Source organism: Esox lucius, chromosome 5 (assembly GCF_011004845.1).
Source record: "Esox lucius isolate fEsoLuc1 chromosome 5, fEsoLuc1.pri, whole genome shotgun sequence".
Taxonomy (NCBI): Eukaryota; Metazoa; Chordata; class Actinopteri; order Esociformes; family Esocidae; genus Esox; species Esox lucius.
This window is the reverse complement of record NC_047573.1, coordinates 12,470,658-12,486,707: the sequence shown is the minus strand read 5'-3', so window position 1 is coordinate 12,486,707 and position 16,050 is coordinate 12,470,658. Positions and strand designations below refer to the sequence as shown.

The following is a 16,050-nucleotide window of genomic DNA, read 5'->3' as shown; positions in this document are numbered from 1 at the left end:
CAAATCCATTCGGTGTGCCTCTGACGTTTTATCACGCTGCGTCTCTTGTGACTTCTTCCTTCACCGCGGGCCAACCAAGAATACTGGACCAAGAATACTGGAGTAGAAGGTGTGGGTAAGTGTTAAAATATGCATATAATGTAATATACATGTTTAGGGATGCATTTGATATAATATATATATGTTTCACTTATCATAGATATCCCCAAACTGTTTTGCAATAGCTGATAGTTTCTCAGTGTTCACTGACAGTGAGTGCAGATCACTGTGTACCGTAGAAAGTGAACGTCAACAGCCTACTCGTGTTCAGCGCATACAGATTGGTTCTGAATAAATAATTTATATATACATCGTTTTTCTTTGCATAAATCATTGGTCTAAATAGGAAGTCCACTTTGGACAAGGTACAGCCAAATATGGCATAGTTTCCTTTACGTGTTACCTATTTTGATACACAAATGCCCCATTTTCATTTCGTTTTTCTAAAACACCGGTTTTCCCTGTGTTCTATTTTGAGATAAAACTCAATATAATGGTGTCTCCAATGGGAGTGTGACATTTGGGGAAGCTAGGCTGAAAATATAGTTTCACAAACCGGCATTGACTTCACTAAAATAAGTTATGTTACACTAAAACTAAGCTTGAGCTAAAATTAACAATATTTATGTTAGTTGTTGTGAAAAGTAATTTATTACATCCAAAATGGTTTGGCAAAGATTATCATATGCCAATTTTAAATTTCATTCAGTAAGAATTGCAATAACATGTGATCACTGTGGTCCTATGAGCAGAATGTGTAATTTATTCTAGTAGACATTTGGAGCTGATGCTAAAAAAGAAAGGATTAATGCTTATTTTACCCTTATTTTATCTTATTCATATAAAAAAGTTAATAAGAATAAATTCTAGTATACACAAAGTATTAACTAGACAACTACAGCTGAAATCCCTACCTACTTTATATTTAAATCTATGAAAAATACCACAAAGCTACTGCAAAATGTACTTAATTTACTAGTTAACTTCATATGTTTAAATACACTCCAGCAATACAATGAAATGGCAACTTAGAACTCTTATCTTTGTCCTAACATCTTGCATAATTTGTCTGTCCTTGGGAGAGTTTGCAATGGTAAATACATTGAGCGTATTCAGTGCTCTTTGAGCTCTTGTTTATAATATATGTCAAATACGTTCAATGCATTATTATATAGGGATGTACTGCTGCATAGCTCTTGACATACAGTGGTCATATAGACTAAATAGGCATTCTTAGAGGTTTATAACACATGTATAAGTGTTTTCTTTTTCAGACTGAAGATGGTTTGGGATCTACTTACCGTGGCCTTCCTAATCACTGGTGCAGTCCAGGGTCAAAGAACCATGCAGAAAGACAAGAAAAGACTTGACCCTGAGGTCAACATGAACATTGTGAGTTAGATCAAATCAATAACAGACCTACTTTATTCTCTGAAAAAAATGTCTAATTTAAGTTATCCACACTGTAGCTTTTCCAAACGGTTTAATTACCAAGCATAGATAACTGAAGACATTACTGGGCTTCATAATTCATATCGCTTATTAACAATTCATAGAACTTGACAATCTTCTGGGTCAACACAAGCAAAACATTTTAATTGTGGTTACCTAATGTGGGGAAGTTATGCTTTTGCCCACATTCTGAACTTTGTCCACAGTATAGCGCTTGACTCATTTCAAGGAAAGTCATTACATGTGATACCAAAGCATTGGCAAGGCAAATCCAGTAAAGTCCATCTGTCATTTGTTTGACATATCTAATTGATTAGGATAATGTCATACTCATATTATATATCTAAAAGCTGAGATCTGCCCAAACAAAACATCAATACAAAATAGGCAATACAACAAGTAGGGCATTTAAATTCCAGGAAAATGGATTTGGTTCCTATCCTCTGACACTGAGGGTAGGAATTGGGCTCTACAAATGAAATATTAGGATTTGTATGGTGCATTCAAGCTGAAATCCTAATTATTAATGTCACACCATATCTCAACAACAAACACGCCGCTGCCAACAACTAACATACTGACACATCCAAGCACTGAACAGCCACAGATACAGTACCATGATGCAGAAATTAATGCTTTATCCACAAAATGTAAATGCCCAGATTCCATATGTATGTTGTAATAAGCCCTAAATTGATCCAGAATATATTGTGTACGTTTATTCATGATGTACGGACCTGGTGCAAATCAGTGGTTAACCTTTGATTGGCATCGGCACGGTAACACAGGGATTTTTGATCCGAATTCTAGTGTGTCTTCAGTAAGCCTCCAATGTAAGTCATTTGAAAGTTTCAATGGTAAATGCCAAATATAGTTCCCAGTAATGGTTCTCGCATAAGAAAAACAGATTCCTTATTGCATGCCCTTCAAACACGGACCCTCTCAATATCTCACTGTAAACTGAGGTCACATGTCATTCCATTGTGGTTTTTTTTGACTCAGTAATTGCCCTATGTAAAACCAGACACCCAAATGAACCTCTCCCCTCCACCCCTGTACCTCTGAGACCTCTTTAGTGTGTGTCAAGCCAGCGGTGGGTTTATCATTAAGTGGCCCAGAGTCAGTAGAATTTACTGACTAGCAGCCTAGAGGGAGGTCTGAAATGGTGCTGCATGTTAATTATGCATGGCTAGATTGCATGGCAGGCCTGGCTGGAAACAAGAGGCTCACACACTTCATTTGATGTTCCAGATATACATGTATTGAATATCATATCTGAGAGGGAACGCAGCACAGGAATCATTTACCAGTGACAAGATGTCTAGAGGCAGCGGATATCTGCTTTAATTCTACTGCAATTTCTGAGTGAACACCAGTGGTGAATGTATCTGTATAATAAATGGTTAGCAGAGAGATTCCCATTCTATCCGTATTTAGAATATAAATGAACGTTTGTTGGTGCCTTCTATCTCCCCCACAGAGCGAGATCATCAGGCATTGGGGCTACCCAGCCGAGGAGCACGACATCATTACAGAGGACGGCTACATCCTGAGTGTGAACAGGATTCCAAGCAATCTGAAGTACTCTCAAGGTGTGAATTGCTTTGGCTGTTGCATAGAAGACATGGTCAGTGATCTTATGGATCATTTTAAACTCACACAAAGAGCCGCAGATTGCAATCACATGCACAATGCAGAGTAAGGCCCTTAACCCCTTGTAATCAAAACCATATTTTTAATAACAACACTGCACACACGCACACACACACACACACACACACACACTGTGACTAACATCCAAAGGGCTGATATATCCTATATTGTCAAAAAATAAATGGTCTTCAGCGTTAGTCACTCCCAAGAGTGCGGAGGATGTGGATTCCATTTCTATATTTTGCCGTTGCACCGCTCAGCCTACGTCCGACCCCTGTTCTCAGAAGCCGGCTTTAATTGTGTCATCACAAGCTATAATATCAGGTGCATTTCCTCTATCTGTTGGTGGTTAATCTCTGTCCTTCAAGCAGAACTCAAACTATGAAACTTTCATTTAATTTCTGTTGGGTTATATAAACGTGATTCTCATAATCCATCATAATCAGTTCCTGTTGTGAGCTGTTTCAAATCTAGCTTTCAAAATCTTCCACCAACATTTCATTGAAGGTTCAGCTCTTATTAAAATATAATTACAGTTTATATTGAAATATGAGATGGGAAGAGTACTGGGTACTGAGTATGGCAGTAAAAAAGAATAAACAATTTTATTATTTAATTTGAGTATTTTGAGAAATGCATTATGAGATTTACAAGTTTTAGATTTCTTGTAAAGAGGATGTTATTGTCTTATAAGTTGAGTCTAAATACTGTGATCCAGAGCTTCTGTCAGACACAGCCACCCATCCTCTCCTGTTTCTCCAAATCAGTATTCTGTTTCTTTTTGCTTCGTAGGCCTCTATATCATTAATGAGTAAAGTGATTGCTACGTCTCATACTACTTCAGTGGGGAAAACCATTTCAGTGTAAAATAAATTCAGAGGCAATAGTCTATTTTAACAGATCTTTATGTTGGTAAATATAACTGCATTTCATTATTAAACAAATGGCACAGCTTTTATTTTTTTCTCCATTGGATTAACCCAAAAACATGAATTTGTTAATTTACACAGTGTACTTCAGTTGACCCTCATATGATTATTTTATTTATTAGATATTATTTATCAACTAGCCAGGGGTTTCACTTTGAGATATCCCCAATACGATGTACACTGCCAGGAATGAGCTAGCCTGGGGGTTAAAAAATAATATATTCTGATTCTCGAAAGTGAAGAGCCATCATGCTGTTTGTATCTCTTGATGTCTCGGTGTTATGTGACAGAAGCAGCACATCTAGTAAGACAGACAGCAGTGTGCTGTGATAGGCTGCAGAAGCATCTTATTTCTTGTTGTCCCACTTCCCCATGTCACACGGGAATGTCCATATCGCTCCAAGAAACACAGCTGAGCTGGCTTTATTAAGACCCAACAATTGTGTGTTTTATTAAAGACTGCTAAAGAGAGCTGATTTTGGAAATATCTGATGTTTAATTTAGGAAAGTTACTGAGCAGTTGCTTTTACTGTGTTCAGCTGTATTGATTGAGAAAGCTTAATTGGGATTTAGTTTGAAATAAAACACGATGTATTTCTGATGGGGAAATTCAACTTCCTCTACCGGTAGCCCTTCAGAAACCTTTCACATTGTAAACATAATGTGAATAGATTATATATACTATGGTGTAAACGAAAGCCCAAATGTTTACTCAAATGTAATTGTAATGTTTAATATAAAATATACAAACATATAAGCTTTTTCAACATCAATATAAAAGTTATAAGTAATGAAGTACCTTGCTGTAATGTATATCTGTTAAATCAAAATACCTATTTGGCAAAAACTATCGGCTCAGTTGAGAAAATAATTTTTGTTGGTCACTGCCTTTTAAAGTCCAGTTTGTGAATGTGTGATATGGGGTTAGAGACATCAAACCAATCAGTCAAACTTCATTTCTTAAAGATTTTTTTTTTAAACTAAGCAAATAAAACAATATATATATTTTTAATTTTGGTATAAAGAATGGAAATGGATAATTAAAAATAAAAATGTAAAATAAAACTATATATATATATATATATATATAAAAAACTATATAAAAACAATATAAATAAAATCAAATGAATAAAATAAATTATGCTAATTTAAAGCAAAAAAGGTGTGTATTTTCTTTTCAACGTTAAAGAAAATCTGTTATAACCAATGGCAACAATGTTATGTTATACTGAGCCATGCTGTTTCAAAATCACGTTTGTGTCTTTAGGCTATCGCACATGCACCTTTTGTGACTTCAGTCTTTGACTTAATCTCTGGTTGGTTGATTTGGCCTTATCACTTAACCAAGTTCTTTTTCTCAAGCAAGCATTTTGCTAGGATTGTCTGGGAATCGTCTGCATGGGTTAGCAAAAACTTAAACCTTGCTGTTATTTGCAGAGTTTGGTGCTTTTTATTATTGTTCAATTTATATTTGTCTACCATCCGGTAACCAAATGTACCTGGTATTCACACAAAAACCAGATCTGAAACCAGATCTCTTACATAATGTTCCAGAGAAAAACACAACTTTCTATTTCCTCTTGAAACCTGAACTTCTACACCCCATAGAGGGTGACCACATCATGGAGAGCTACCATCCATTCAGAATTACTTATTATCTGGTTCAGTGTAGATTGTATCACAAAATTACAAAGATTTTTCCCTCTGTTACAGTAGGCTTTTGAAGGATTAAAAAGTCCAAATAAAAATTATGCATGATTTAATTTGCTATGAGCAAGATGAGACAACAGGAAACGAGGAGTTTGTAGGTTGTAAAATCAAACTCACCTTTCAGACATGGCTCTCCAAGAAATTCCTCAGAAAACCTGTTTTACACTGTGTCTTGTGCAACTAATATAGTTCACTGGTGAAGGGACTTCTGTAACATGCACAAATGAGTCAACCCCAAACACAACTGAAAACAATTCACCACAGGACGCTGATTTAAGTCGCTTCATTATGAATGGTTTCAAATTGTGTAACACATGCACCTCGCTCTAAATACATAAAGTTCAGCTATGTTAAAAAGCCTGAAGGAGTATCTTGACAATCAGGACTCCACTTCCCATCAGCACCGCTGGAAAGCTCTGTGTGATGCCTGGGATCACCCGGGAGTTATGTAAAAGATAAACATCTCTCCGACATCCTATTTAAGTACAAGGCAGTCCAGGCAGCAAGGAAGCCTGGGCAATGGGTTTTAGATGGCATCCTATTTCCTTATGTATTACTTCGGCCCTGTCTCAGGACATGAAGAAGTGCAGTAGGGTAGGAGGGAAGGATGTAGGAATGGGTGGTATGAAGTCAAAACAATCCTGCCCTCTAAAGGTCTGTTTATGCTACGGACAGCACCAGCTGATATCCTGTTTCTGAAGGAGTGCAGTGATAAAGCTCCCCAAAAAAAAGCCAGGATATATCTTAGACAGATACTCCCTCTGGTGGTTACAATCAAGACAACGCTTTTATTTTGAAATGACCAAATACAATAAGGAAGTGAATATAACCAGTTATATATACTTTCGGTATATAGATTCTTGGGTGTGTTGAAATGTGAATAGATATTTTAACCATGTTCGAGAACAGTACTTCTTCACGACTGGGGCTTTGCCTATGATTCTTGCTTGGGTTTTCCCGTGAATAAGATGCTCCTCATTTAGTATCTCCTGCACAGCTTCTTTTCACTTTGCAGCATTGTGCTTAATACAGTCTATTGATCATCCTCCTAGATTCCAAGCCTGCAGTGTTCCTCCAGCATGGCCTCCTGGCTGCCGGAAGTAACTGGGTGACCAATCTCCCTAACACAAGTCTGGCTTATTTGTTAGCCGACGCTGGCTATGATGTCTGGATCGGCAACAGCAGGGGAAACACCTGGTCCAGGAGACATGTCACACTCCGCCCTGACCAGAACGAGTTCTGGCAATTCAGGTACAGTTACAGAGGTGAATTCAGCTAACACTGATCTTTGCTTTATAAGCACCTTGGTCCGGATCTATTTCTGCTGTGCTCGCAAATAGCAATGCTAGAAGAAAACACATTCCATTGTGTGAAATATCTGCTTAGCAGTCCATTACCATTCGTTGAGTTTTTCTGGCACAGCAAATTCATCAGTGCCACTTAGGGTTAATGTTAAGTTTTCACTGTAACATTTCTGTAAATTCTGGTATTCAATTTACTCTGTATGTGTTACTTTAATACTCACTGGTGTAAATTAATCTCATTGATGTTGTTAATTTATTGTTAAACCAAATCGATTCTTTTACAGGAAGATCTGTTTGGTTTTGTTTGAATATCTGTTTTTACATATGATTAAATGTATGATTTATTAATATTATGATTATTAAATATATGTTGCATGCACTTTTATAAAAAAATCCAATCTGTTCTTTGTACATATTTCACCCATTACTAAAACGTATTTCACCCATTACTAAAATGTATTTCACCCATTATTAAAAACTTATTTCACCCATTACTAAAGATTTATTTCACCCATTACTAAAACGTATTTCACCCATTACTAAAACGTATTTCACCCATTACTAAAACGTATTTCACCCATTACTAAAAACGTATTTCACCCATTACTAAAACGTATTTCACCCATTACTAAAACGTATTTCACCCATTACTAAAACATATTTCACCCATTACTAAAACGTATTTCACCCATTATTAAAGCATATTTCACCCATTACTAAAACGTATTTCACCTATTACTAAAAACGTATTTCACCCATTACTAAAACGTATTTCACCCATTACTAAAAACGTATTTCACCCATTACTAAAACGTATTTCACCCATTACTAAAACGTATTTCACCCATTACTAAAAACGTATTTCACCCATTACTAAAACGTATTTCACCCATTACTAAAACATATTTCACCCATTACTAAAAACTTATTTCACCCATTACTAAAACGTATTTCACCCATTACTAATAACATATTTCACCCATTACTAAAAATATATTTCACCCATTACTAAAAACGTATTTCACCCATTACTAAAAACTTATTTCACCCATTACTAAAAACTTATTTCACCCATTACTAAAAACTTATTTCACCCATTACTAAAACGTATTTCACCCATTACTAATAACATATTTCACCCATTACTAAAAATATATTTCACCCATTACTAAAACGTATTTCACCCATTACTAAAACGTATTTCACCTATTACTAAAACTTATTTTACCCATTACTAAAAACATATTTCACCCATTACTAAAACGTATTTCACCCATTACTAAAACGTATTTCACCCATTACTAAAACGTATTTCACCCATTACTAAAACGTATTTCACCCATTACTAAAACATATTTCACCCATTACTAAAAACTTATTTCACCCATTACTAAAACGTATTTCACCCATTACTAATAACATATTTCACCCATTACTAAAAATATATTTCACCCATTACTAAAAACGTATTTCACCCATTACTAAAAACTTATTTCACCCATTACTAAAAACTTATTTCACCCATTACTAAAAACTTATTTCACCCATTACTGGTTAAGAGGTGGTATAGGTAGAAGTCTCATATCTTAGTCTTCACATTCTGGGTGAATAAAAATCTTTGATATAGCCTTTAGCTAGTTTTCAATAGATTAGCTCTCCATCGTATCCAATGATGACGTTTGCTCCAGTGTTATCATCAATCCTTTATCACTGTGCGAGCCACATCATAATGTGACTTGCAGACCTGGAAACCAAGAGTTTTGGTCCACTGTGTAAGGGAAAAACCGAACATTACTAAACACTTGTTTCTTGTGTTAATAAATTCAACTTTAATGATAACATATTCACTTTGAATGTCACTTGGGGAAGGACACTGGGCTGACAATGGATTAATGCAACAACCATGTCTCTGTCACTAACAAGATAGGGTTGGTAACTCTACAAGTCACCAAAAAGGCAAGGTACTCAGGGAAATATGCAAACAAGGTTTTATATAACCAGACACTGACAAATGTGGACCCTTATAGACTAATGTAAAAATGTAAATGTAACACTGTTAAAATGACACTGGAGAATTTTCTGTGTGATTTATTCTTCAGCTATGATGAAATGGCAAAGAAGGACCTGCCAGCAGTCGTAAACCACATCCTGAAGACGACAGGCCAGGATCAGATCTACTATGTAGGCCATTCTCAAGGAACAACTATTGGTGAGACAGCTTGATTTTTTAAATTTGTGTCAGTATGACAAAATACAGTATCTTACTGCTTTAAACCATGTCATATCTGATTGCATGTCTTTGTGCCCATAGCTTTTATTGCATTCTCTTCGATGCCTGAGCTGGCAAGCAAAATCAAGATGTTCTTTGCCCTGGCTCCGGTGGCCACTGTGGCCTTTACTGCTAGCCCCATGACCAAGTTGTCCTTCTTGCCTGAATTCCTAATATGGGTGATTCATTAATTCAATCATTCTAAGATGTTTATTTTTTTTTTGCGGGGGGGGGGGGGTTGCCCATAATTGGCTACAGTTTTTCATCTTCATCAGCCATTCAAAGTTCTATGGTGATACATCTACGTAATAATGCTTATCAATCCTCTGGCTTCCATATCCTAGCGTCTGTTTGGGAAGAAGGACTTTTTACCTCAGAGTGAAGCCATCAAGTGGTTCGCCACCAACTTCTGCAATAAGGATCCTCTTAGTGTGCTGTGTGGAAACCTTTTCTTTGTCCTCTGTGGCTTTGATGAGCGAAACCTCAACATGGTGGGTCTCTTCAGTTGAATTATTTGACAGTATTGCTGTTATACAGTAATGCCTCCGTCTATCGGGACGGGTTGGTTTTTGTTCAATGTTTTTCTTTGTCCAGACTCGGACACCTGTGTACACCACCCACTGCCCAGCAGGAACTTCAGTTAAGAACATGATTCACTGGTCGCAGGTAAGAACACACCAGAAAGGAACCTCTTCAAACACCATTCAAAGTGATTCTCTCCACAGCCATACATTTGTCCCCACCTCAGTGCAGTAAAACTGTCCTGCATGCCTATTCTGCTGATGTCACTATATATCTACTGTATATCCTGGGAGACTGGAGTGCAGGTAGCACAGTTTGAAATGAGAATGAGTTAGCTCTTTTTCAAACCACACAATGCTTTTAATAACTCCTGTACTGTACTTGCCTTCATTTCCTGAGCCCGTCTAGTCTGAGATCAGAGGGGGAAGTGCTCTGTGAACCCCACCGACACAGCTTTGGATTTAGTTCACAGCTGCAGTCAGATGTGCTATATTCCCTGACTAAGTCTCTTGGACAGTTTTCCCCACGACCCCCACCTCTGAAACCCCCTGCCTGGGTGCCTTTGATGTTTTTTCTCATATCCTTCTTTACCAACCACTCTATTCCCCCTCTTTCCTCCTCCACTCCCAAATCTCTGTTCCATCTTCACCCGTTTAGAATGCACGGCTCGTCTGCCATGACACTTAATCGTATGCAACACACACATTTTGAAATGTGTGTGTTGACTACATTTTGAAGGGGAATATATTAGAGGAGATTTATTTTTATTTTTATTTAGATGGTTGCATATTCATTGTGCCAGACATTGAACACTTTTGTGTTGCCGGGCGGTTCCTTTTCATTCAACCACTCGGGTCAGCACTTTGAGCGTGACACTAAACCATCCTAATTCGCTGAACAATTATAAAATCACACCTTTAATAACATCACACCTGTTTAACCTGGCTAACTGGTGCTTAAAATGGTAGGTAAATGCTAAATGATTAAGGCTATTGTATTGTTAATATAATTGGAGGCGTGCTTGGCTACCAGCTGTCTTTATGACAGCTCCTACATATCATTACAGCTATCATTAAGACTCAAGTCAGGCCCATGACGTGTGAAATGTGTTTTCATCATGTTACAAGCATGAACTCACCTAAGCTCTTGTACCTGTTTGTGTCACTGGATAGTAAATGAGCTCTTCGTAGAGATGAGGATGCTGGCATATGAGTTCTCTGCTGGCGGGTTTAGCCTTTATCAGTACTAGCTTGGTAAATTGACGGTGTATGCTGTTGATCTGGATAGTGTCCGTTTGGGCAGCAGAATGTATTCCCATTCTCGACCTGGCCTTGTGATCTACTACTGGCTCGGGAAAGGTTGCACAGAGATGTTGTGCAAGCTACCAGTTTAGGGGCTGTTCCTTCCCAGAGCCCACTGGGGGACACTGTTGTGTTAGTGCAGGAGCTTTTAGAGCGGGGCCTTTCCTTCTCCACACTGAAGGGGTGTGAGTTGTCTTAAGCCACCCTCCACTTGCCTAGGTGGTAGATTTGGTGTGCACACTCCTTTCTAAGGTTATGGATCGGTGGAGCTCAATATACTGTCTTTCAAAACTCATGGCCCTGACTACAGGACCACATGCTGGCGATCTACACACATTATTTTTGCACCTCTTCTGCTTAGTTTACCCATGGTATTTCAAGGTTACACTGTGCTCTAATACAGACTTCATGCTAATGTCATACTGGTCTCTTAACATTTAATTTTGGACGTTGTGGCCCGCAGCCTCACACAGTGTTCGGGGGGAGTGGATAAATAGGTTGTCCGTCCTACTCTTGGGTCAGCTGCTCTAGGCTGTTATCTGGTGTCCATTGTTCTGGCTTCTCTAGTATGTTATCTGATGTCCGTTGTTCTGGCTTCTCTAGTCTGTTATCTGGTGTCCGTTGTTCTGGCTTCTCTAGTCTGTTATCTGATGTCCATTGTTCTGGCTGCTCTAGACTGTTATGTGGTGTCCGTTGTTCTAGCTGCTCTAGGCTGTTGTCTAGTGTTTTTTGGGGGGAATTTGTTTTACTCAACTGAGGTGTGTCAGTGTAATACTTTTTGATGTGTATATAATTGATATGATTTTACAGGCAGTGCATGGTGGAAAGCTGATGGCGTATGACTACGGAAGAAAAGGGAATATGGGTCATTACAACCAGGTATAACCACCTCTGAGCTCACAGTCTACCAACACACACACACACCACCTGACACTCTCAAAAGCTACAACCTCTTTCTGAAAGTCCCTCCTCTTTACGGCTCCATATCCCCTGTGTCCTTACTGTCAGTTGGTACCTTTTGCTGCCTTTAATTCCATTCATGCCCCCCCCCCCCCCCCCCCCCCAGTCGACCCCTCCACTGTACAACATCCAGAACATGAAGGTGCCTACGGCCCTGTGGTCCGGAGGTCATGACACCCTGGCTGACCCGAAGGACGTGAAGCGGTTGCTCTCCCAGGTCCCGAATCTGGTTTACCACCGACACATTCAGCACTGGGAGCACCTGGACTTCATCTGGGGTCTGGACGCCCCCCAGGAGATGTACATTGAGATGATCAAACTAATGAGCCAGCAGGACGGGCTGTAACAGTGGTTAAAGGGTGAGATGGATATAAGGTGTTAGCCATAGGAGACGTTAACTGGAGCGCCGGCGTGCTTTACCATTGTGTTTTTGGATTGAATGTGCTTGTGACTGTGTAAAGAGTGCGTATTTACATGAAAGTGTTTCTGTAAGCCATGCTCTCAAGGACCAATAGTTGTTTAGAACCTTTGTGTTAAGGATTTGGTGTTTTACTTCTTTTTACTATCGCTTTTACAGAACACATGATTGGATTTTAGATATGTGTGTTTTAAGAATGTCCCATGTGTGTAAATGGGGCATGAGTAGCAAACATTCCTGGATGAAATATGAGTTGAAGGTTTGTCATGTAACTCAGTCATTAGTGCATTATCATAATATGCTAAATATCCAGGGTCCTGTTTAACATAAAATTCCTCTCTCAAGACTTGCACTTTTCAAACTGTCATCCCTAGCACTTTTTTTATTCCAACGTTGTGTTGATTAATGTTGCTGTGCCTTTTTACTGAAACAAATTCTATTTTAGTTATGCCTTTAATGTCCTGTCGATGCTGGCACAGTAACTGTGTTACTTTATCCTCTATGGGAGCTTAATAGGTCTGTGGTAACTGTAATTTAGGATGGAAGTGTGCCGACCAAAGAATGACTCGCATAGGTTAGTTCATGTATTTACTTATTGGATTGTTACAACACTGTTGTATGCTGCCTTAGTAACTATGAACTCAACTACTCAATAAAAATCCCATAGAAAATAAACTGTATGGTATATTTATGCATAATACATCTAACATTTATTTACACGCCTTTATTTTAGGGGCTAAGAACATGGTAAACACTAACGCATTTCAGCCACTGACGGCAATTTGACACAAGTGCCTTCATTTGGATCTTTTATACCACCAAGTACCCTTTTGTGGTTATATTTTTTCCTTTGCTGTTTTCTCATAAGCATTGTGTGTTGGCAACTGTGGAATAAACAAGATAAATGCCTCTGTTGCATACACAACCTCGGAAAAAAACGTACTTACTGAAAGGTCTCAACACACGTTCATATCAGTGACCTCTAGGGTTCATTTTAGAATTCTGTTTACTAATGTTTTTAAAAGGTAATCACTGACATACTGTATTTTAGATTGTGGTCGTTTGGCTGAAGCTCTTATTCAGAGCAACATACACACATGATTGATGGCATACAGTTAAGCACCTGTAATGCTTCACGCAGCTTGTATCAGGGGCTCGGTGAGGGTTATCATTTAGCCATCTGGAAGCTAGGGATAATTAGCTGGCCATTATGATGTGAGGGACAGATTGGAAATCTAGCCTGAACTAGTTAACATATCAGTCCTTACGATAAGTGCCATAGGATATTTAGTGACCACAGTCAAGATACCTGTTCACCGTCCCAACGTCCAAAGACCCTTTTATGAAGAGTACTGTCCACATCAGTCCCCCGGGAGGACCCTATAATGGCCCTACGAGCCCACTTACAGCAGCATATGATCTCCTATCCAGGTGCCAACCAGAACTGGCCTTACTAAATAACTTCAGAGGCAGGACAGTACTAGGATGAAGAGTGCAAAATGGTCTCCTAAGACCCTGTTCAGTTATTTGAACTAAGAATGTAACTGGTGTGTGCTCTCACTTGTTTCAGTCAAATTCTTATTGTGTGTTCAAAATCTAGCGCTGAAACTAAAAGGACACCTAGGTATTTAACCTGGCGCTTTGTCTTAAGTGAGAGGACCTTACCACAATTTTACACACAGAGTACATGTAACATTCGCCTAAGTACTAAGAAATCACTAGTTGTAACACAGGAATAAGCGAGGTAAAATGAACAGCATATTAAGGGGTACTTTTGTATGCCTACATTCTGGCAATCCAATGTTCAGGATTTTCAGGTTCTGATGCAATCAAAGTAATAAACAAACACACGGGTACATTATAGGGTACATATCTGTAATAACGGCTGAAGTACATGATTATTCTTCTGACAAGACATCCAAATATTGCGTTGGCATGGAGGTTGTGTCTATTTGCATTTTTTTTTCATTCTATTCAATGTCCAATCAATGATCTAAACACATGATGTTTGAAGCTGATCACCTTGTTGTTGAGAAAAAGTGTAGACTAGGCCAAAGTCTGTCGCAACAACTGCCCTCAGACTCCAACATTCACTTTTCATTGGAATGCGGTTTGTCTGGAGTGACAACACATTTTCGTTTTTCTTCCTTTTAGTACACTTCCTTTTTTGACTACAACCAAAACTAATATAATAATTGATATTGCGATATTCACTTGTCAGTGGGGTTATATTTGGAATGCCTGTCATTGGCAGAAAGTACTTAATTTTATTAACATTTCTTCAATAGTATTCAATTGATCTAATAATGCCAAGTATTATTTCTCAATTTTTATTATAATTATAAGAGGGTCACAACAATTATACAGTTAATTCAATTGTCAATGAATTGTTTTCCCCGGTAAATGGTTTGCTATTAGCTAATAAACTATGTGGTCTCAAAATGTGTGCTGAACACAGCTGCTAGAATCCTAACTAGAACAAAAATTGAACACTATTAGCCTCTTTACCCGGGCTGCTTGTTAAGGCTAGGGCTGATTTTAAGGTTTTATTGTTAACCTATGAAGCAATACATGGACTTGTCTGTCCTTGTCCATCTGGTAATGCTTCTGACCTGGGTTAGGTTTTATAGACTCTGGACAACCCAAATGCATTTATTAATTATTACAACTAGTACTCTTAAAATGTTCAGCTTTTCCTAGCAACTGTGCTTCAACACTGTTGTTGCTGGCTCCTTGAGGTTTCAGGTGTTTTTTGTTTTTTTTGTAAAAGCACTTTGTGACAACTGCTGATGTAAAAAGGGCTTTATAAATACATTTGATTGATTGATTAAACACACCTATTTTCATGAAATTCATATGAATAGGTACTCAGAGTATAATATCAGAACTAGGAGTCCTGTGGATCGGCAGTTGTTGCTATTCTGCCTATTGACGTCCAGGGATGGAAAAAGGATGAGTATTTAAGGGTCAGGGAATGCTTAAATGAACTGTTACATTTAGAAATTAGAGAGCGGGGTGAAATATTAAAATGTAACAGTCTGAGGCTGCAGAGACAACCCACAAATGAGTGGTCGGCCACCACACACACCCACACAGATCTGGGCCTGTGTAGTAAGCAGATGCACATTGGATCTCAGCCCTGTTCAGCACCAAGGGGCGGTTCCCTCATAGAGTTATCGATATAGAAAATGGCCAATTAAATAAATAATTTTGTATCACATTGTGTTATTGCTGGTTGTATTGCAATTAGCTGCCCTAGATATGCTGGGGCATTTCATTTGAGCAAGGTTGCATGAACTCAAATAATCAGGTGTTTTCCAATATTTAATCTTGGACATTTATCTGTGTCCAAAAATGCAGGATTTGAACCCTGGTTTAGCACTACAGATAACTGAGAGGCAGTGACTTTATGGAATCATCTTTTAAATAGACTATTGTATACTATTTTACATTTCATGTTAATACCTAACAGTTCTGTCATAGCATGTAAAAT

General features: G+C 38.2%; 1 protein-coding gene across 3 annotated transcripts; it reads left to right on the top strand.

Moving 5' to 3' along the window:
- The first annotated feature begins 11 nt into the window (after nucleotides 1-11).
- On the top strand, nucleotides 12-13,232 carry lipf (lipase, gastric). 3 transcript variants are annotated; one of them, XM_010864754.4, is made up of 10 exons: nucleotides 12-115; nucleotides 1,314-1,431; nucleotides 2,972-3,083; nucleotides 6,836-7,034; nucleotides 9,187-9,296; nucleotides 9,399-9,535; nucleotides 9,701-9,847; nucleotides 9,951-10,022; nucleotides 11,990-12,058; nucleotides 12,246-13,232. In XM_010864754.4, the coding sequence occupies exons 2-10, from the start codon at nucleotides 1,321-1,323 to the stop codon at nucleotides 12,483-12,485; spliced, it is 1,197 nt and encodes a 398-aa protein (XP_010863056.2). In that variant the 5' UTR covers nucleotides 12-115; nucleotides 1,314-1,320; the 3' UTR covers nucleotides 12,486-13,232. The 3 variants fall into 3 exon arrangements, with proteins under 3 accessions (XP_010863056.2, XP_010863062.2, XP_010863070.2); XM_010864760.4 differs by having other exon boundaries at nucleotides 50-115; nucleotides 1,299-1,431; XM_010864768.4 differs by having other exon boundaries at nucleotides 51-109.
- The last annotated feature ends 2,818 nt before the right edge of the window (nucleotides 13,233-16,050 follow it).